This window comes from Pseudoliparis swirei, chromosome 18 (genome assembly GCF_029220125.1).
Source record: "Pseudoliparis swirei isolate HS2019 ecotype Mariana Trench chromosome 18, NWPU_hadal_v1, whole genome shotgun sequence".
In the NCBI taxonomy this organism is placed as follows: Eukaryota; Metazoa; Chordata; class Actinopteri; order Perciformes; family Liparidae; genus Pseudoliparis; species Pseudoliparis swirei.
This window is the reverse complement of record NC_079405.1, coordinates 335,338-352,500: the sequence shown is the minus strand read 5'-3', so window position 1 is coordinate 352,500 and position 17,163 is coordinate 335,338. Positions and strand designations below refer to the sequence as shown.

Below are 17,163 nucleotides of genomic sequence, written 5' to 3'. Positions count from 1 at the left end.
CTGATTGGCTGTTGCATCTTTAACCAACGCAGAGCTCTGATTGGCTGTTGCATGTTTATTCCATGTAATTAATCAATGTGATTAATGTTGATGAGGTCATCCTTTGAGGTTCAATAAGAGCGGCAGTGTTTCTAAACAGGAAGTGAAGGCCGAGCAGGTTTTACCTGTCCCCCCCCCCACACACACTCTCTCTCTCTCTCTCTCTCTCCTCCAGGTGTCCTCTTGTCTCAGTGAGTCTCACATTGAAGTCTTTACTTTGTTAATCCAGGGTATGTGTGTGTGTGTGTCTGTGTGTCTGTTTGTGTGTGTCTCTCTTTGTGTGTGTGTGTGTGTGTGTGTGTGTGTGTGTGTGTGTGTGTGTGTGTGTGTGTGTGTGTGTGTGTGTGTGTGTGTGTGTGTGTGTGTGTGTGTGTGTGTGTGTGTGTGTGTGTGTGTGTGTGTGTGTGTGTGTGTGTGTGTGTGTGTGTGTGTGTGTAGATGGGGGGGACATGAAGCGCTGCTCGTCTCCTCAGGTGAGGAGGAAGCTGCAGCCGGCAGATAAAACAGGTGAGTTTGACTGAGACTGGAGAGAACCTGAGAGAGTTCTGACCTGTCTCTCTCTCTCCCTGTCTCTCTCTCTCTCCCTCCCTGTCTCTCTCTCCCTGTCTCTCCCTCCCTGTCTCTCTCTCCCTGCCTCTCTCTCCCTGTCTCTCTCTCCCTGCCTCTCTCTCCCTGCCTCTCTCTCTCCCTCCCTGTCTCTCTCTCTAACCTGTCTCTCTCCTGTCTCCTCCTGTCTCTCCCTCCTGTCTCTCTCTCCCTCCCTGTCTCTCTCTCCCTCTCTCTCTCCTCCCTGTCTCTCTCTCTCCTCCCTGTCTCTCTCTCCCTGTCTCTCCCTCCCTGTCTCTCTCTCCCTGCCTCTCTCTCTCCCTCCCTGTCTCTCTCTCCCTGTCTCTCTCTCCCTGTCTCTCTCCCTCCCTGTCTCTCTCTCCCTGTCTCTCTCCCTGCCTCTCTCTCTCCCTCCCTGTCTCTCTCTCCCTGTCTCTCTCTCTCTCCCTCCCTGTCTCTCTCTCCCTGTCTCTCTCTCCCTGTCTCTCTCTCCCTGTCTCTCTCTCTCTCCCTCCCTGTCTCTCTCTCCCTGTCTCTCTCTCTCCTGTCTCCTCCTGTCTCTCTCCTGTCTCTCTCTCCCTCCCTGTCTCTCCTCCCTGTCTCTCTCTCCCTGTCTCTCTCTCCCTCCCTGTCTCTCTCTCCCTGTCTCTCCCTCCCTGTCTCTCTCTCCCTGTCTCCCCCTCCCTGTCTCTCTCTCTCCCTCCCTGTCTCTCTCTCTCCTGTCTCTCTCTCCCTCCCTGTCTCTCTCCTGTCTCTCTCTCTCTCCCTGTCTCTCCCTCCCTGTCTCTCTCTCCCTGTCTACCCCTCCCTGTCTCTCTCTCCCTCCCTGTCTCTCTCTCCCTGTCTCTCTCTCCCTGTCTCTCTCTCCCTGTCTCTCTCTCCCTGTCTCTCTCTCCCTGTCTCTCTCTCCCTGTCTCTCCCTCCCTGTCTCTCTCCCTGTCTCTCTCCCTCTCTCTCTCTCCCTCCCTGTCTCTCTCTCCCTGTCTCTCTCTCCCTGCCTCTCTCTCTCTCCCTCCCTGTCTCTCTCCCTGTCTCTCTCTCCCTGCCTCCCTGTCTCTCCTCCTGTCTCTCTCTCCTGTCTCTCTCTCCTGTCTCTCTCTCTCCCTCTCTCTCTCCTGTCTGTCTCTCTCCCCTGTCTCTCTCTCCCTCCTGTCTCTCTCTCCTGTCTCTCTCTCCTGTCTCTCTCTCCCTGTCTCCCCCTCCCTGTCTCTCTCTCCTCTCTCTCCTGTCTCTCCCCTCCCTGTCTCTCTCTCCCTGTCTCTCTCTCCTGTCTCTCTCTCCCTGTCTCTCTCCCTCCTGTCTCTCCTCCCTCTCTCCTCCTGTCTCTCCCTCTCTCTCTCCTCCCTGTCTCTCCTCCTGTCTCTCTCTCCCTGTCTCTCCCTGTCCTGTCTCTCTCCTCCTGTCTCTCTCTCTCCTGTCTCCCCTCCTGTCTCTCTCCTCCCTCCCTGTCTCTCTCTCCTGTCTCTCTCTCCTCCTGTCTCCCCTCCTGTCTCTCTCTCCCTGTCTCTCCTCCCTGTCTCTCTCTCCTGTCTCCTCTCCTGTCTCTCTCTCCTGTCTCTCTCCCTGTCTCTCCCTCCCTGTCTCTCTCTCCCTGTCTCTCTCTCCCTGTCTCCCTCCCTGTCTCTCCCTCCCTGTCTCCCTCCCTGTCTCTCTCTCCCTGTCTCTCCCTCCCTGTCTCCCCCTCCCTGTCTCTCTCTCCCTCCCTGTCTCTCTCTCCCTGTCTCTCTCTCCCTGTCTCTCCTCTCTCTCCCTGTCTCTCTCTCCCTGTCTCCCCCTCCCTGTCTCTCTCTCCCTGTCTCTCTCTCCCTGTCTCTCTCTCCCTCCCTGTCTCTCTCTCCCTGTCTCTCTCTCCCTCCCTGTCTCTCTCTCCCTGTCTCTCTCTCCCTGTCTCTCTCTCCTGTCTCCCCTCCTGTCTCTCTCTCCTCCTGTCTCTCTCTCCCTGTCTCTCTCTCTCTCTCCCTCCTGTCTCTCTCTCCCTGTCTCTCTCTCCCTGTCTCTCTCTCTCTCCCTGTCTCTCCCTCCCTGTCTCTCTCTCCCTGTCTCTCCCTCCCTGTCTCTCTCTCCCTGTCTCCCCCTCCCTGTCTCTCTCTCCCTCCCTGTCTCTCTCTCCCTGTCTCTCCCTGTCTCTCTCTCCCTGTCTCCCCCTCCCTGTCTCTCTCTCCCTGTCTCTCTCCCTGTCTCCCCCTCCCTGTCTCTCTCTCCCTCCCTGTCTCTCTCTCCCTGTCTCTCTCTCCCTCCCTGTCTCTCTCTCCCTGTCTCTCTCTCCCTGTCTCCCCCTCCCTGTCTCTCTCTCCCTGCCTGTCTGTCAGCTCCGGGCCCCTCTGTGAGCCTCCAGACTGAACTGGCTCTGGAGGCTCTGAAGCAGAAACAAGAGACAGAGCTGCAGCAGCTCCACATCCAGCTGGAGACACAGGTACACACACACACACATACACACACACAGGTACACACACACACACACACACACAGGTACACACACACACAGGTACACACACACAGGTACACACAGGTACACACACACATAGACACAGGTACACACACACAGGTACACACACACACATAGACACAGGTACACACACATAGACACAGGTACACACACACACATAGACACAGGTACACACACATAGACACAGGTACACACACACATAGACACAGGTACACACACACAGGTACACACACACACACACACAGGTACACACATAGACACAGGTACACACACACACAGACACAGGTACACACACATAGACACAGGTACACACACACAACAGGTACACACACACATAGACACAGGTACACACACATAGACACAGGTACACACACACACATAGACACAGGTACACACACACATAGACACAGGTACACACACATAGACACAGGTACACATAGACACAGGTACACACACAGAGACACACACATAGACACAGGTACACACACACATAGACACAGGTACACACACACACACACATAGACACAGGTACACACACAGAGACACACACATAGACACAGGTACACACACACACATAGACACAGGTACACACACAGAGACACAGGTACACACAGACACACACACGTAGACACACACACACAGAGACACAGGTACACACACACACAGAGACACAGGTACACACACAGAGACACAGGTACACACACACACACAGAGAGACACACACACATAGACACAGGTACACACAGACACACACACGTAGACACACACACACATAGACACACACACACACACATAGACACACACAGACACATAGACACAGAGACACACACACACACACACAGAGACACACACACACATAGACACAGAGACACACACACACATAGACACATAGACACAGAGACACACACACATAGACACACACACACACACACACAGAGACACACACACACATAGACTCAGACACACATAGACACAGACACACACACACATACACAGACACACATAGACACATAGACACACACACACACACACACACAGAGACACACACACACAGAGACACACACACACATAGACTCAGACACACATAGACACAGACACACACACACAAAGATGTATATATATACTTATAATCCTTCCTCCTCCTGCTCTTCCTCCTGCTCCTCCTCCTCCAGGTGAACTTCTATGAGCGCAGCCTGGAGCTGATGAGGAGGAGCATGGAGGTGGAGCGCAAGGACATCAGCCAGGCCTTCAAGGTTCATCTTCATCACATTCAAACATCTTCATCACTGGGTCCTCTGGGTCTGCTGGTCTCAGACCAGCTCTCACCGTCCCGCGTTCAGAACATTCATGTATATATATACACACATATATATATATGTGTGTATATATATACACACACAGGCACGTGCACAGACATTTTGGAGGGCAGGTGCTCAAACCCAAAAAAAGGGCACCCAATGACACAAAATAAAATTCTGACAGTTGAAGCACCATGGTGATGAACCCTGTCCACTGGTCACCATGGTGATGAACCTGTTCACTGGTCACCATGGTGATGAACCCTGTCCACTGGTCACCATGGTGATGAACCTGTTCACTGGTCACCATGGTGATGAACCCTGTCCACTGGTCACCATGGTGATGAACCTGTTCACTGGTCACCATGGTGATGAACCCTGTCCACTGGTCACCATGGTGATGAACCTGTTCACTGGTTACCATGGTGATGAACCTGTTCACTGGTCAGCATGAGGATGAACCTGTCCACTGGTCACCATGGTGATGAACCTGTTCACTGGTCACCATGGTGATGAACCTGTTCATTGGTCACCATGGTGATGAACCTGTTCACTGGTCACCATGGTGATGAACCTGTTCACTGGTCACCATGGTGATGAACCTGTTCACTGGTCACCATGGTGATGAACCTGTTCACTGGTCACCATGGTGATGAACCGTCACAAACAGACAGACAGCTCTCCTCTCCTGAGCAGTGGTCCCCATGTGGCCCCGCCCCCTGAACAATACCAGAGACGCGTTCAGATTTATTTTTTTGTTCACCTGGCCCGCTGCCGTTGAGATTACAGTGAGACGCGGAAAAAATTTTAAGTGGTGCTCTGCTTCACAATAGAACATCTTTGATGGGACGTGTCGAGTCTCGGCCAATCAGCGTTCAGATGTCCACAGCGTTTAGGAAGTTAGGTTAGCTTGAATGCTAGTCCGCTACATCTGCTGCTGTCACGCTGCACGGTGTAGTGATGCTAACAAAGTACCCGTACGTTAAAAACGATGTGATTTAGCATATTTTAAGTATCGATACTTCATTAAAAGAGCGATCAGAGCGCGCGCTGCTCCGTTAAATGCTGTCTGCACGCGCAGCGCTCACAGCGAGTCGTGGTTTATCTCCGTTGCCTTTCTCCATGGAAAAATATTTTCCGCTTTCCGCCACGGAATAAATAACCACGTTTTCTCCGTTATCCTCTTGTGGAAATGCCACACGTGGTGACATGTAGCGCCCTGGTGTCTGGGTTCATGACGTCACCCGGAGGCGCACTCAGCTCCGTGAATGTCTCCGACTACGTGAAGGACTTCCGCATCCAGCGCCACGTGAGCAGCAGCAGCCAATTAGACTCATCAACAGAGGAGCAGCTCAGCGCTGATTGGCTCTCACAACGCAGCTGCCCCTCTCCCTCCGCTCTGGTTTCTCCTGCGCCGCTCTGCGCTCAACTCAACTTTGTTTACACTCCGTGATTTATTGAGCGCCGTAATAATCGCGCGACACAACGAATCGATAATGAAATTCGTTGCCAACTATTTTAATAATCGATTTTTATCGATTCGTTGTTGCAGCCCTAGTGTATGTACACTACCGTTCAAAAGTTTGGGATCACCCAGACAATTTCATGTTTTCCATGGAAACTCACACTGTTATTTATCAAATGAGTTGCAAAATGTATAGAAATTATAGTCAAGACATTGACGAGGTTAGAAATAATGATTTGTATTTGAAGTATTCATTTTTTTCTTCAAACTTTGCTTTCGTCAAAGAATGCTCCTTTTGCAGCAATTACAGCATTGCAGACCTTTGTCATTCTAGCTGTTAATTTGTTGAGGTAATCTGTTGAAATGTCACCCCACGCTTCCTGAAGCACATCCACAAGTTGGATTGGCTTGATGGGCACTTCTTGAGGACCATACGGTCAAGCTGCTCCCACAACAGCTCAATGGTTGAGATCTGGTGACTGGCCACTCCATTACAGACAGCAAGCTGCCTGCTTCTTCCCTCAAGAGTTCTTCACAATGTGGAGGTGTGCTTTGGGTCATTGTCCTGTTGGAGGAGGACATTGGCTCCAATCAAGCGCTGCCCACAGGGTATGGCATGGCGTTGCCAAATGCAGTGATAGCCTTCCTTATTTAAAATCCCTTTTACCTGGTACAAATCTCCCACTTTCCCAGCACCAAAGCAGCCCCAGACCATCACATGACCTCCACCATGCTTGACAGATGGTGTCAGGCACTCTTCCAGCATCTTTTCACCTGTTCTGCGTCTCACAAATGTTCTTCTGTGTGATCCAAACACCTCAAACTTGGATTCATCTGTCCAGAACACCTTTTTCCAATCTTCCTCTGCCCATACCAATCTTTTCTTTTGATTGGCCAGTCTCAGATATGGCTTTTTCTTTGCCACTCTGCCTAGAGGCCAGCATCCCGGAGTCGCCTCTTCACTGTCGACGTTGACACTGGCGTTTTGCGGGTACCATTTAAAGAAGCTGCCAGTTGAGGACCTGTGAGGCGTCTATTTCTCAAACTAGAGACTCTAATGTACTTGTCTTCTTGCTGAGTTGTGCACCGGGGCCCCCCACTTCTCTTTATGCTCTGGTTAGAGCCCGTTGGTGCTGTTCTCTGAAGGGAGTAGGACACACCGCTGGAGGACATTTTCAGTTTCTTTGCAATTTCTCGCATGGAATAGCCTTCATTTCTAAGAACAAGAATAGACTGGCGAGTTTCACAGGAAACTTCTTTTTTTCTGGCCATTTTGAGAGTCTTATCGAAGTCACAAATGTGATGCTCCAGATAATCAACTAGCTCAAAGGAAGGCCAGTTTAATAGCTTCTCTCATCAGCAAAACAGTTTTCAGCTGTGCTAACATAATTGCACAAGGGTTTTCAAGGGTTTTCTAATCAGACATTAGTCTTCTAAGGCGATAACACAATGTACCATTAGAACACTGGAGTGATGATGAAATGGGCCTCTATACACCTCTGGAGACATGTCATTAGAAACCAGACGTTTCCACCTAGAATAGTCATTTACCACATTAACAATGTAGAGAGCAGGGGTGCTCACACTTTTTCAGCATGCAAGCTACTTATTATGTGACCAAGTCAAGACGATCGACCGACGGGGTGCTTGTGACTTTTCTTTCCGTCGTCGATGGCAAGAACCGGCGCAAAGCTGCCGAGACGGCGGGCAGAGGACTGTTAACGCGACACGTAGAGACAGAAATGACGTGCTGCTGCTGTAATGTGGCGCCATAGAGAAAGTGACAGGGGGGCGGGCCAATTTGTTTTAATGTCATGCGATCTACCATACTACCTTAACGATCTACCATACCACCTTAACGATCTACCATACCACCTTAACGATCTACCATACTACCTTAATGATCTACCAACGATCTACCATACCACCTTAACGATCTACCATACCTTAACGATCTACCATACTACCTTAACGATCTACCATACCACCTTAACGATCTACCATACTACCTTAACGATCTACCATACCACCTTAACGATCTACCATACCACCTTAACGATCTACCATACTACCTTAACGATCTACCATACCACCTTAACGATCTACCATACCACCTTAACGATCTACCATACCACCTTAACGATCTACCATACCACCTTAACGATCTACCATACCACCTTAACGATCTACCATACCACCTTAACGATCTACCATACCACCTAACGATCTACCATACCACCTAACGATCTACCATACCACCTTAACGATCTACCATACCACCTTAACGATCTACCATACCACCTTAACGATCTACCATACCACCTTAACGATCTACCATACCACCTTAACGATCTACCATACTACCTTAACGATCTACCATACCACCTTAACGATCTACCATACCACCTTAACGATCTACCATACTACCTTAACGATCTACCATACCACCTTAACGATCTACCATACCACCTTAACGATCTACCATACCACCTTAACGATCTACCATACCACCTTAACGATCTACCATACCACCTTAACGATCTACCATACCACCTTAACGATCTACCATACCACCTTAACGATCTACCATACCACCTTAACGATCTACCATACCACCTTAACGATCTACCATACCACCTTAACGATCTACCATACTACCATAACGATCTACCATACTACGCCGCGATCGACTGGCAGGTCACCGCGATCGACCGGTCGATCGCGATCGACGTATTGAGCACCCCTGCTATAGAGTGTATTTCTGATTGATTTAATGTTATCTTCATTGAAAGAAACAATGCTTTTCTTTGAAAAATAAGGACAATTCTAAGTGATCCCAAACTTTTGAACGGTAGTGTATATATATATATGTGTGTATATATATATATATATGTGTGTGTATATATAAATATATACACATATATATGTGTATATATTTATATATGTGTGTATATATATATGTGTATATATTTATATGTGTGTATTTATATATATGTGTATATATATGTGTATATATTTATATACACCGTGTTCCTCAGATGGAGATCAGTGAGCTGGAGGAGCAGAAGGCTCAGGTGGAGCAGCAGGTGAAGCAGCTGAAGGAGCAGCTGCAGCGAGGAGGAGGAGGAGCGTGGAGCAACCAGCAGGACCGCAGGTGAGGAAGACCTCTGCAGGATGAAGACGTGTCTTTGGGCTTCAGGGCCCAGCGTGTTTCCCGTTTCCCAGAATGCAACGGGAGCGAGCCGAGCTGGAGCAGAACTTCGCCCGAGAGATCGGCAACTTGGTCCAGAGCCTGAGCGCCGAGAAGGAGCAGCTGGGGGCGGAGCTTAAGCTGCAGGCGGACCAGGAGCTCACGCTGGTCAGGTGGGGGGCCATTACCCAGCATGCTCAGCGCTGTGTGTGTGTGTGAACTTATTGACTAGCGTTGAGTGACAGGAAGGAGGCGGAGCTTCAGCTGGCCGAGGGCCAGAGAGGATTCTGGGAGATAGTGCGTCAGGTGACCCAGCTGAAGGAGGAGCTGGCAGACCTCCAGACGGCGTCCCACAGGACCCGGCGGGACCGGCAGGAGGCCACGGGGACCCGGGTCCTGGTGCTGGACGGGGTCTCCCAGGAGGCCCTGCAGCGGGAGCGGACCAGGACCTCTCTGGACCAGGACCAGGAGAACCGGGGCTCCGCCCAGACGGAGGAGATGGTCCTAGAGCTCAACTCCAAGACCTGCACGGAGGCCTCTCCCCAGAGGCCCTGCAGAGACCTGGACCTGAGCGGACAACAAGTCCTCCAGCTGCAGCGAGACCTGCAGGACTCCCGAGACCGGCTGCAGGAGGCGCAGCAGGACTACGAAGAGGAGAAGAGGAAGATGAGGCAGCAGCTGGTGGAGCTGGAGGACCTGGTCCTGGTCCTGGAGGAGGTGATGGACCCGGCCGGGCCACCCAGGTTTGTGGAGCATGACTCAGGACCTGGTCCCAAGACGACTAACAGTCCGGACCGACTAACTGCATCCAGCACGAGAAGAACCACCAGGACCAGAACTAACTCTTCATCGCATGAGCACCATGATCCTGCTGCTGGGCCTCTTCCTCTCCTCCTCCTCTTCCTCTCCTCTTAACCGAATGTTCTCTCTGATTCATCAAATCATCAAAGTCTGAGGACCAGAAAGTGATCCAAGACTCTGGATGGGGACCCATGAGGTCCCTCACAGTCCACTAGACCGTGAGATCCTGGTCTGGGTCGAGACATGGTTCTGCTTGTGGGCTGCAGGACTCGGCTGGAGGAGGTCCGGCTGGAGAACGGAGCTCTGCAGGAGGAGGTCCGGGAGCTGGAGGAGCAGGTGGACCAGAAGAGGTGAGACCGCCTCGCGCTCCGGGTCCGGACCCGAGACCGCCTCACGCTCCGGACCCGAGACCGCCTCGCGCTCCGGGTCCGGACCCGAGACCTGACCCTGCTTCTTCTGTCAGGAGGCGGGTGGAGCAGCTGGAGAGGGACCACGAGAGGAGAGGAGGAGAGGAGGAGCGGCTGCACTCGGAGGTGAGCGCTGACCCCTGACCTCTGACCCCTGACGGGACGCTGGTCCCACGGCTCTGGTCCCTGTGCGCTGCAGAACTCCAGGTACCGGGAGGAGGTTCTGGCTCTGAGCGGCAGGAACCTGACGCTCGCCGACGCCAACGCCGAGCTGAGCGCCCGGCTCCGGGAGGACCAGGAGCAGCAGGAGGCCACGGTAAGAGGTGCCCCCTAAACCCAGTTCTAAAGCAGGAAGACTTCCGCCCTCGGTCCTGGTCTACTCCTTTAGATCCGGGCTGGATTTACTCCTCCTGGTTGACCCCTGTAGACCCTGGTTGACCCCTGTAAACCCTGGTTGACCCCTGTAGACCCTGGTTGACCCCTGTAGACCCTGGTTGACCCCTGTGGACCCTGGTTGACTCCTGTAGACCCTGGTTGACCCCTGTGGACCCTGGTTGACCCCTGTGGACCCTGGTTGACCCCTCTGGACCCTGGTTGACCCCTGTAAACCCTGGTTGACCCCTGTAGACCCTGGTTGACCCCTGTGGACCCTGGTTGACCCTGTAGACCCTGGTTGGCCCCTGTAGACCCTGGTTGACCCCTGTGGACCCTGGTTGACCCCTGTAGACCCTGGTTGACCACTGGTTGACCCCTGTGGACCCTGGTTGACCCATGTGGACCCTGGTTGACCCCTGTAGACCCTGGTTGACCCCTGTGGACCCTGGTTGACCCCTCTGGACCCTGGTTGACCCCTCTGGACCCTGGTTGACCCCTCTGGACCCTGGTTGACCCCTGTAGACTCTGGTTGACCCCTGTAGACCCTGGTTGACACTTGTGGACTCTGGTTGACCCCATGTAGACGCTGGTTGACCCCTGTGGACCCTGGTTGACCCCTGGTAGACTCTGGTTGACCCCTGTAGACCCTGGTTGACCCCTGTGGACCCTGGTTGACCCCTCTGGTGTACTCTGACCCCTGCTTGTGTCTCTTGTTGGTGGTCTCAGCAGGCCCGTGTGGTGGCGTTGGAGGCGGAGCTTACGGCGGTGACCCTGAAGCGGTCCTCGGAGGCTGAGGAGGGGCGGAGCCACGAGGTTTGTGTCCCTGCCCGCCGCCCGCCGCCCGGCGAGCAACGCCGCTCACTGTCGACCTTTGACCTCCGCCAGGTGGAGACGCTGCAGCGGGCGCTGCTCTCAGTGGAGTTGGAGGCCCAGCTGCTTCGGGAGGAAGTGGGCGTGGCCCAGAAGGTCTTCACTGCGTTCTGATTCATTGCCTCTCATCATCTTAGTGAACACATTAATAACAGGAATTATTTAAAACTTTAAAATAATGTTTCCAACTTCAGTACATTTGTATTTAATAATTCTCATGTTTTGTATATTTTCATATTTAAAAACGTATTTCTCGGATGTTTATATATTTATGTTTATATATTTTTATATTTATGTTTATATATTTTTGTATTTATATGTTTTAATATTCATGTTTATAGATTTATGTTAATATATATTTTTATGTTTATATATTTTTATGTTGATATATTTATGTTAATATATATTTTTATTAGGGATGCACCGATCTGATCGGTGCCGATCCATATCGGCCGATATTGCCATTATCGGTTTTGATCGGCGTTCTCAAAACGGCCGATCAGATGACGTCACATCTGAGAGAAAAACTATCAGACACGTTTCAATCGCGGCGCAACGGAGACGATGCGCCCGGCGAGGGCCGCAGAGTGAGAGGTCAGAGGTCAGAGGGGGTCCTCACCACCGAGCGGCGTCCCCGTCCCCCGAGTTGAATCTCTGGGTCGACTCAGCCGACTCTCACATGTCTGCCCCTAGAGATGCTCACGCTAAACACATTCCATCGGGAGTGAGAGGGTTTGATCAAGTTAGCGGAAAGAACCACGTGAAACAACATCCGTTTTTCAAAATAAGATGTCGACAAATCAAACACTAGCATATAAAAGTAAACAATGAACTGATTTTGTATCTTTAGAGATCGTTTCTGAGATTTAGCTTAAATTATGCTAACATTAAAACATTTTTACTGTACCAAGGAAGAGTTTATAAAAATAAGTCAGACTTTTGTATGTTTAACAAAGTCCTGTCTATAGATTTCCCCAAGAGTTCCAGGAAATGAATGATGCAGATGTGTTCCATACATATCTGAAATCCCCTACAACAGCAATCAAACAATTTTAATGTATCAATTAGGACATTTTTCAAAGTAAAAGTCCTAAATGTTTAAAGAAATCGTTAATTTCTTAAATGTTTGAGGTGCTTTATATATGTATTTCCTCATGGTCCTCATAGCAATAATGCTCCACAATGAATAGAATGCTTCAATCGACACCGTGATCGGTGATCGGTATTATCGGATCGGCAGATACTGATTTCAGTGATCGGTGCATCTCTAATTTTTATATTTATGTTTATATATTTCTTTTTTCTCTTACGTCTGACAGGAGTTTATATTTAGCTCATTTCAAAATTGTGACGGCAGAATGATGTCATCATAATATTATGATGACATCATATTGGTGATGTCATCACGTCCAGGTGATCATGTGACTCATGAGGCCCACATGATCCTCTGTCAGGTGGAGGAGCTGGAACGGGAGAAGGAGGAGCTCCGTCAGGCGCTGGAGGAGCAGGAGGTGCAGGCCTCCGTCACCCTGCAGGAGGAGACCCGCAAACTGCGAGTCCAGAACCAGGAGCTCCGACACCAGGTACCCGGCGCCCCCGATAAGCCGTCCGAGCCCACCTGAGCCCAGGTACCTGACTCTGTGATCTCCGTCAGCTGGCGGCGCTGCAGGTCCAGAGTCTGGAGGTCCAGGACCTGAACCAGGACCTGAACCAGGACCTGAACCAGGAGCAGCAGAACTTGAAGACCAAACTGAGCCAGCTGCAGGCGGAGCGGGCTCGGGACCAGGTCTGGACCGCGGCGCCACAGAGACCCGGTCCCACCTGGACCGGGTCTCTGACTTGTGAACCCCCGGTGCAGGCGGAGCTGCTGCAGGTGCAGCACCTGAGGGAGCAGGAGGAGCAGAGGAGGAGCCGGCAGCTGGAGGAGGAGCAGAGGAGGAGCCGGCAGCTGGAGGAGGCGCTGAGGCTCCAGGCCCAGCAGAGCAGCTCCCACATCAGCATGAAGCAGGTCAGAGGTCAAAGGTCACCGGGTCGACACAGGGCAACAGCTTCTGATTGGTTCAAAGTCACATGATCAGAGAAACATCAAGATCAGATCTGCTCGTCACATGATCTTCTGGTCACGTGATCTACTGGTCACATGATCTACTGGTCACATGTTCTACTGGTCACATGATCTACTGGTCACATGATCTACTGGTCACATGATCTACTGGTCACATGATCTACTGGTCACATGTTCTACTAGTCACATGTTCTACTGGTCACATGATCTACTGGTCACATGATCTACTGTTCACATGTTCTACTGGTCACATGATCACGTGATCTACTGGTCACATGTTCTAGTGTTCACATGTTCTACTGGTCACATGATCACATGTTCTACTGGTCACATGATCACGTGATCTACTGGTCACATGTTCTAGTGTTCACATGTTCTACTGGTCACATGATCACGTGATCTACTGGTCACATGTTCTAGTGTTCACATGTTCTACTGGTCACATGATCACGTGATCAACTGGTCACATGATCTACTGGTCACATGTTCTACTGGTCACGTGATCTACTGGTCACGTGTTCTACTGGTCACATGTTCTACTGATCACGTGTTCTACTGGTCACGTGATCTACTGGTCCTCTCAACACGTGTCTCTGCTGTGTTCAGGCTCAGTGGGAGAAGGTGGTGTCCTCCCTGCATCAGAGGGTGGAGGCTCTAGAAACCACTCTGAAGGGGGTTCGCCTGGTCCTGCAGGAGAAAGTCCAGCAGCTCAAAGACCAGGTGAGTCTGGTCACGCGTCTCTGGTCACGCGACTCCCGTGTCTCTGGTCATGCGTGTGCTCGTGTCTGGTCACGCGTCTCTGGTCACGTGTCTCCCGTGTCTCTGGTCACGCGTGTCTCTGGTCACGCGTGTGCTCATGTCTCCTCAGCTGCAGCAGGGCGTGAAGGCCGGCCGGCTCCTGAAGGAGGCGCACCAGGAGAACTCCGGCCTGCAGGTGGCGCAGCAGCTCGCAGAGCAGCGGCAGAAACAAGCAGAGAAGAAGAGCGTCCGGCTGGAGGAGCGCGTCGGAGCGCTGCACCGCCTGCTGCGGGAGGTGGTGCCTGAGGCGCTCGCCACGTAGAGGCCGGAACACGCCATCAATAACACGATCGATCATCAATAACACAATCAATAACACGATCAATAATCAATAACACGATCAATCGTCCATAACACGATCAATAATCCATAACACGATCAATCGTCAATAACGCGATCAATAATCAGTAACGCAATCAATAACATGATCAATCGTCCATAACACGATCAATAATCAGTAACACAATCAATCGTCCATAACACGATCAATAATCAATAACACGATCAATAATCAATAACACGATCACTCATCAATAACACGATCAATCGTCCATAACACGATCAATAATCCATAACACGATCAATCGTCAACGCGATCAATAATCAGTAACGCAATCAATAACATGATCAATCGTCCATAACACGATCAATAATCAGTAACACGATCAATCGTCCATAACACGATCAATAATCAGTAACACAATCAATCGTCCATAACACGATCAATAATCAATAACACGATCAATAATCAATAACACGATCACTCATCAATAACACGATCAATCGTCCATAACACGATCAATAATCCATAACACGATCAATCGTCAACGCGATCAATAATCAGTAACGCAATCAATAACATGATCAATCGTCCATAACACGATCAATAATCAGTAACACGATCAATCGTCCATAACACGATCACTAATCAGTAACACGATCAATAATCAATAACACGATCACTCATCAATAACACGATCAATCGTCCATAACACGATCAATCGTCCATAACACGATCAATAATCAATAACACGATCAATCGTCCATAACACGATCAATAATCCATAACACGATCAATAATCAATAACACGATCAATCGTCCATAACACGATCAATAATCAGTAACATAATCAATAACACGATCAATAATCAGTAACACGATCAATCGTCCATAACACGATCAATAATCAATAACACGATCAATAATAAGTAACACGATCAATCGTCCATAACACGATCTATAATCAATAACATGATCAATAACATGATCAATCGTCCATAACATGATCAATAATCAGTAACATAATCAATAACACGATCAATAATTAGTAACACGATCAATCGTCCATAACACGATCAATCGTCCATAACACGATCAATAATCAATAACACGATCAATCGTCAATAACACGATCAATAATCCATAACACGATCAATCGTCAATAACGCGATCAATAATAAATAACATGATCAATAATCAGTAACACGATCAATCGTCCATAACACGATCAATAATCAGTAACACGATCAATCGTCCATAACACGATCAATCGTCCGTAACACGATCAATAATCAGTAACATAATCAATAACACGATCAATAATCAATAACACGATCAATCGTCCATAACACGATCAATAACACGATCGGTCATCCTGTCTTTGGTTCTGATTGTTTTCCTTTGATGAATTATTTACATTCTTCTGACAGTTTAATGGATCAAAGATGTTTCAATATTTTATATTTATTACAGCCGATCAATAAACTGGAGGGAGGAAATATTTCAGAATAAAAGCGCCGATCAGATTGAGCCTGAGGACGTGTGACGTCATGGCGGGGAGGCGCTGACTCCTTGAGTCACACACACAACCAAAGGGGCTGATTCTATTGGCTGCTGGGTGATTCATGTCTCATCAGCATTCACACGCACACGGTGCACATGACAGATGCGTGGAGGTGCGCAGCGCAGCTCTCCTCTCCGCTCTCCGCTCCGCTCTCCTCTCCGCTCCGCGCTCCTCTCCGCTCTCTCCGCTCCGCTCTCCGCTCCGCTCCGCTCTCCTCTCCGCTCTCCTCTCTCCCTGTTCATCACGCTGAGACGTTCAGCTCGGATGCTTCATCCTCTTCCATGTTGGCGTCTGGCAGCAAAACACGAAAACAAACGGACTGGACTCCCTGGCGCCTCAGCGTAGAAGAAGCAGCAACAAGGACCCGTTGGCTCAGGAGCGCCCCCTGCAGGGCGGCAGAGGACTAGCACCTCACCCTGCGCCTTTAATTACCATCAGCAAACTAAATATGTCCCGTACCAACATTAAAGTGTAAAGGTTTTACCAACATTAACGTGTAAAGGTTTTACCAACATTAAAGTGTAAAGGTTAAAGAGCTTAGCAGACTGGAACATCAGGGTAAATAAACATCTGCAAACATTATATTGGCGACATGCAGAGATACGGCATCCCGCACGGGCCAATCGCATCAAGGGTCTCACCTGCCCTGACCGCACGTCCCTGGTGTCAACGTATCGATCATGGAACCTTCACGGTGACTCACAGGAGGACAGGTGTGTTTGTGGGCGGGGCCACGGAGACCTCACCTGTCTCGTTCAACTGGGACCTTCTTCTGAAGCTGCTTCGGAGAACCAGTCCGACCGCACACGCACAACTATATGTTGTTATTTTTATCAGTGAGTTGTGTCTGCGGTCACTTTTCTGGATGGTTTGTAATTTCCCTTCAGAGTGAGACCTCCACTCTGTGGTCACGTGGTGTTAAAGTTACAGGTTTCTCCTCCAGTGAGACCTCCTGTCCTCAGCAGATATTGATGTACACTTTGTTTAATAAACGTTTTATTGGTAAACCGCTGTAGATT

The 17,163-nt window shown here is 50.1% G+C and overlaps 1 protein-coding gene across 1 annotated transcript in view; it reads left to right on the top strand.

Moving 5' to 3' along the window:
- Positions 1 to 17,156, top strand: part of ninl (ninein-like) — a 19,665-nt gene extending 2,509 nt beyond the window's left edge. The window contains exons 2-17 of the mRNA XM_056438113.1: positions 478 to 546; positions 2,895 to 2,998; positions 4,204 to 4,284; positions 8,833 to 8,948; positions 9,020 to 9,157; positions 9,230 to 9,727; positions 10,052 to 10,135; positions 10,249 to 10,318; positions 10,392 to 10,508; positions 11,294 to 11,380; positions 11,453 to 11,533; positions 12,892 to 13,020; positions 13,092 to 13,223; positions 13,296 to 13,445; positions 14,109 to 14,222; positions 14,371 to 17,156. Coding sequence (XP_056294088.1) covers positions 489 to 546; positions 2,895 to 2,998; positions 4,204 to 4,284; positions 8,833 to 8,948; positions 9,020 to 9,157; positions 9,230 to 9,727; positions 10,052 to 10,135; positions 10,249 to 10,318; positions 10,392 to 10,508; positions 11,294 to 11,380; positions 11,453 to 11,533; positions 12,892 to 13,020; positions 13,092 to 13,223; positions 13,296 to 13,445; positions 14,109 to 14,222; positions 14,371 to 14,562 — 2,151 coding nt within the window. The 5' untranslated portion in view covers positions 478 to 488 and the 3' untranslated portion in view covers positions 14,563 to 17,156. The remainder of the gene's footprint in view (positions 1 to 477; positions 547 to 2,894; positions 2,999 to 4,203; positions 4,285 to 8,832; positions 8,949 to 9,019; positions 9,158 to 9,229; positions 9,728 to 10,051; positions 10,136 to 10,248; positions 10,319 to 10,391; positions 10,509 to 11,293; positions 11,381 to 11,452; positions 11,534 to 12,891; positions 13,021 to 13,091; positions 13,224 to 13,295; positions 13,446 to 14,108; positions 14,223 to 14,370) is intronic.
- The last annotated feature ends 7 nt before the right edge of the window (positions 17,157 to 17,163 follow it).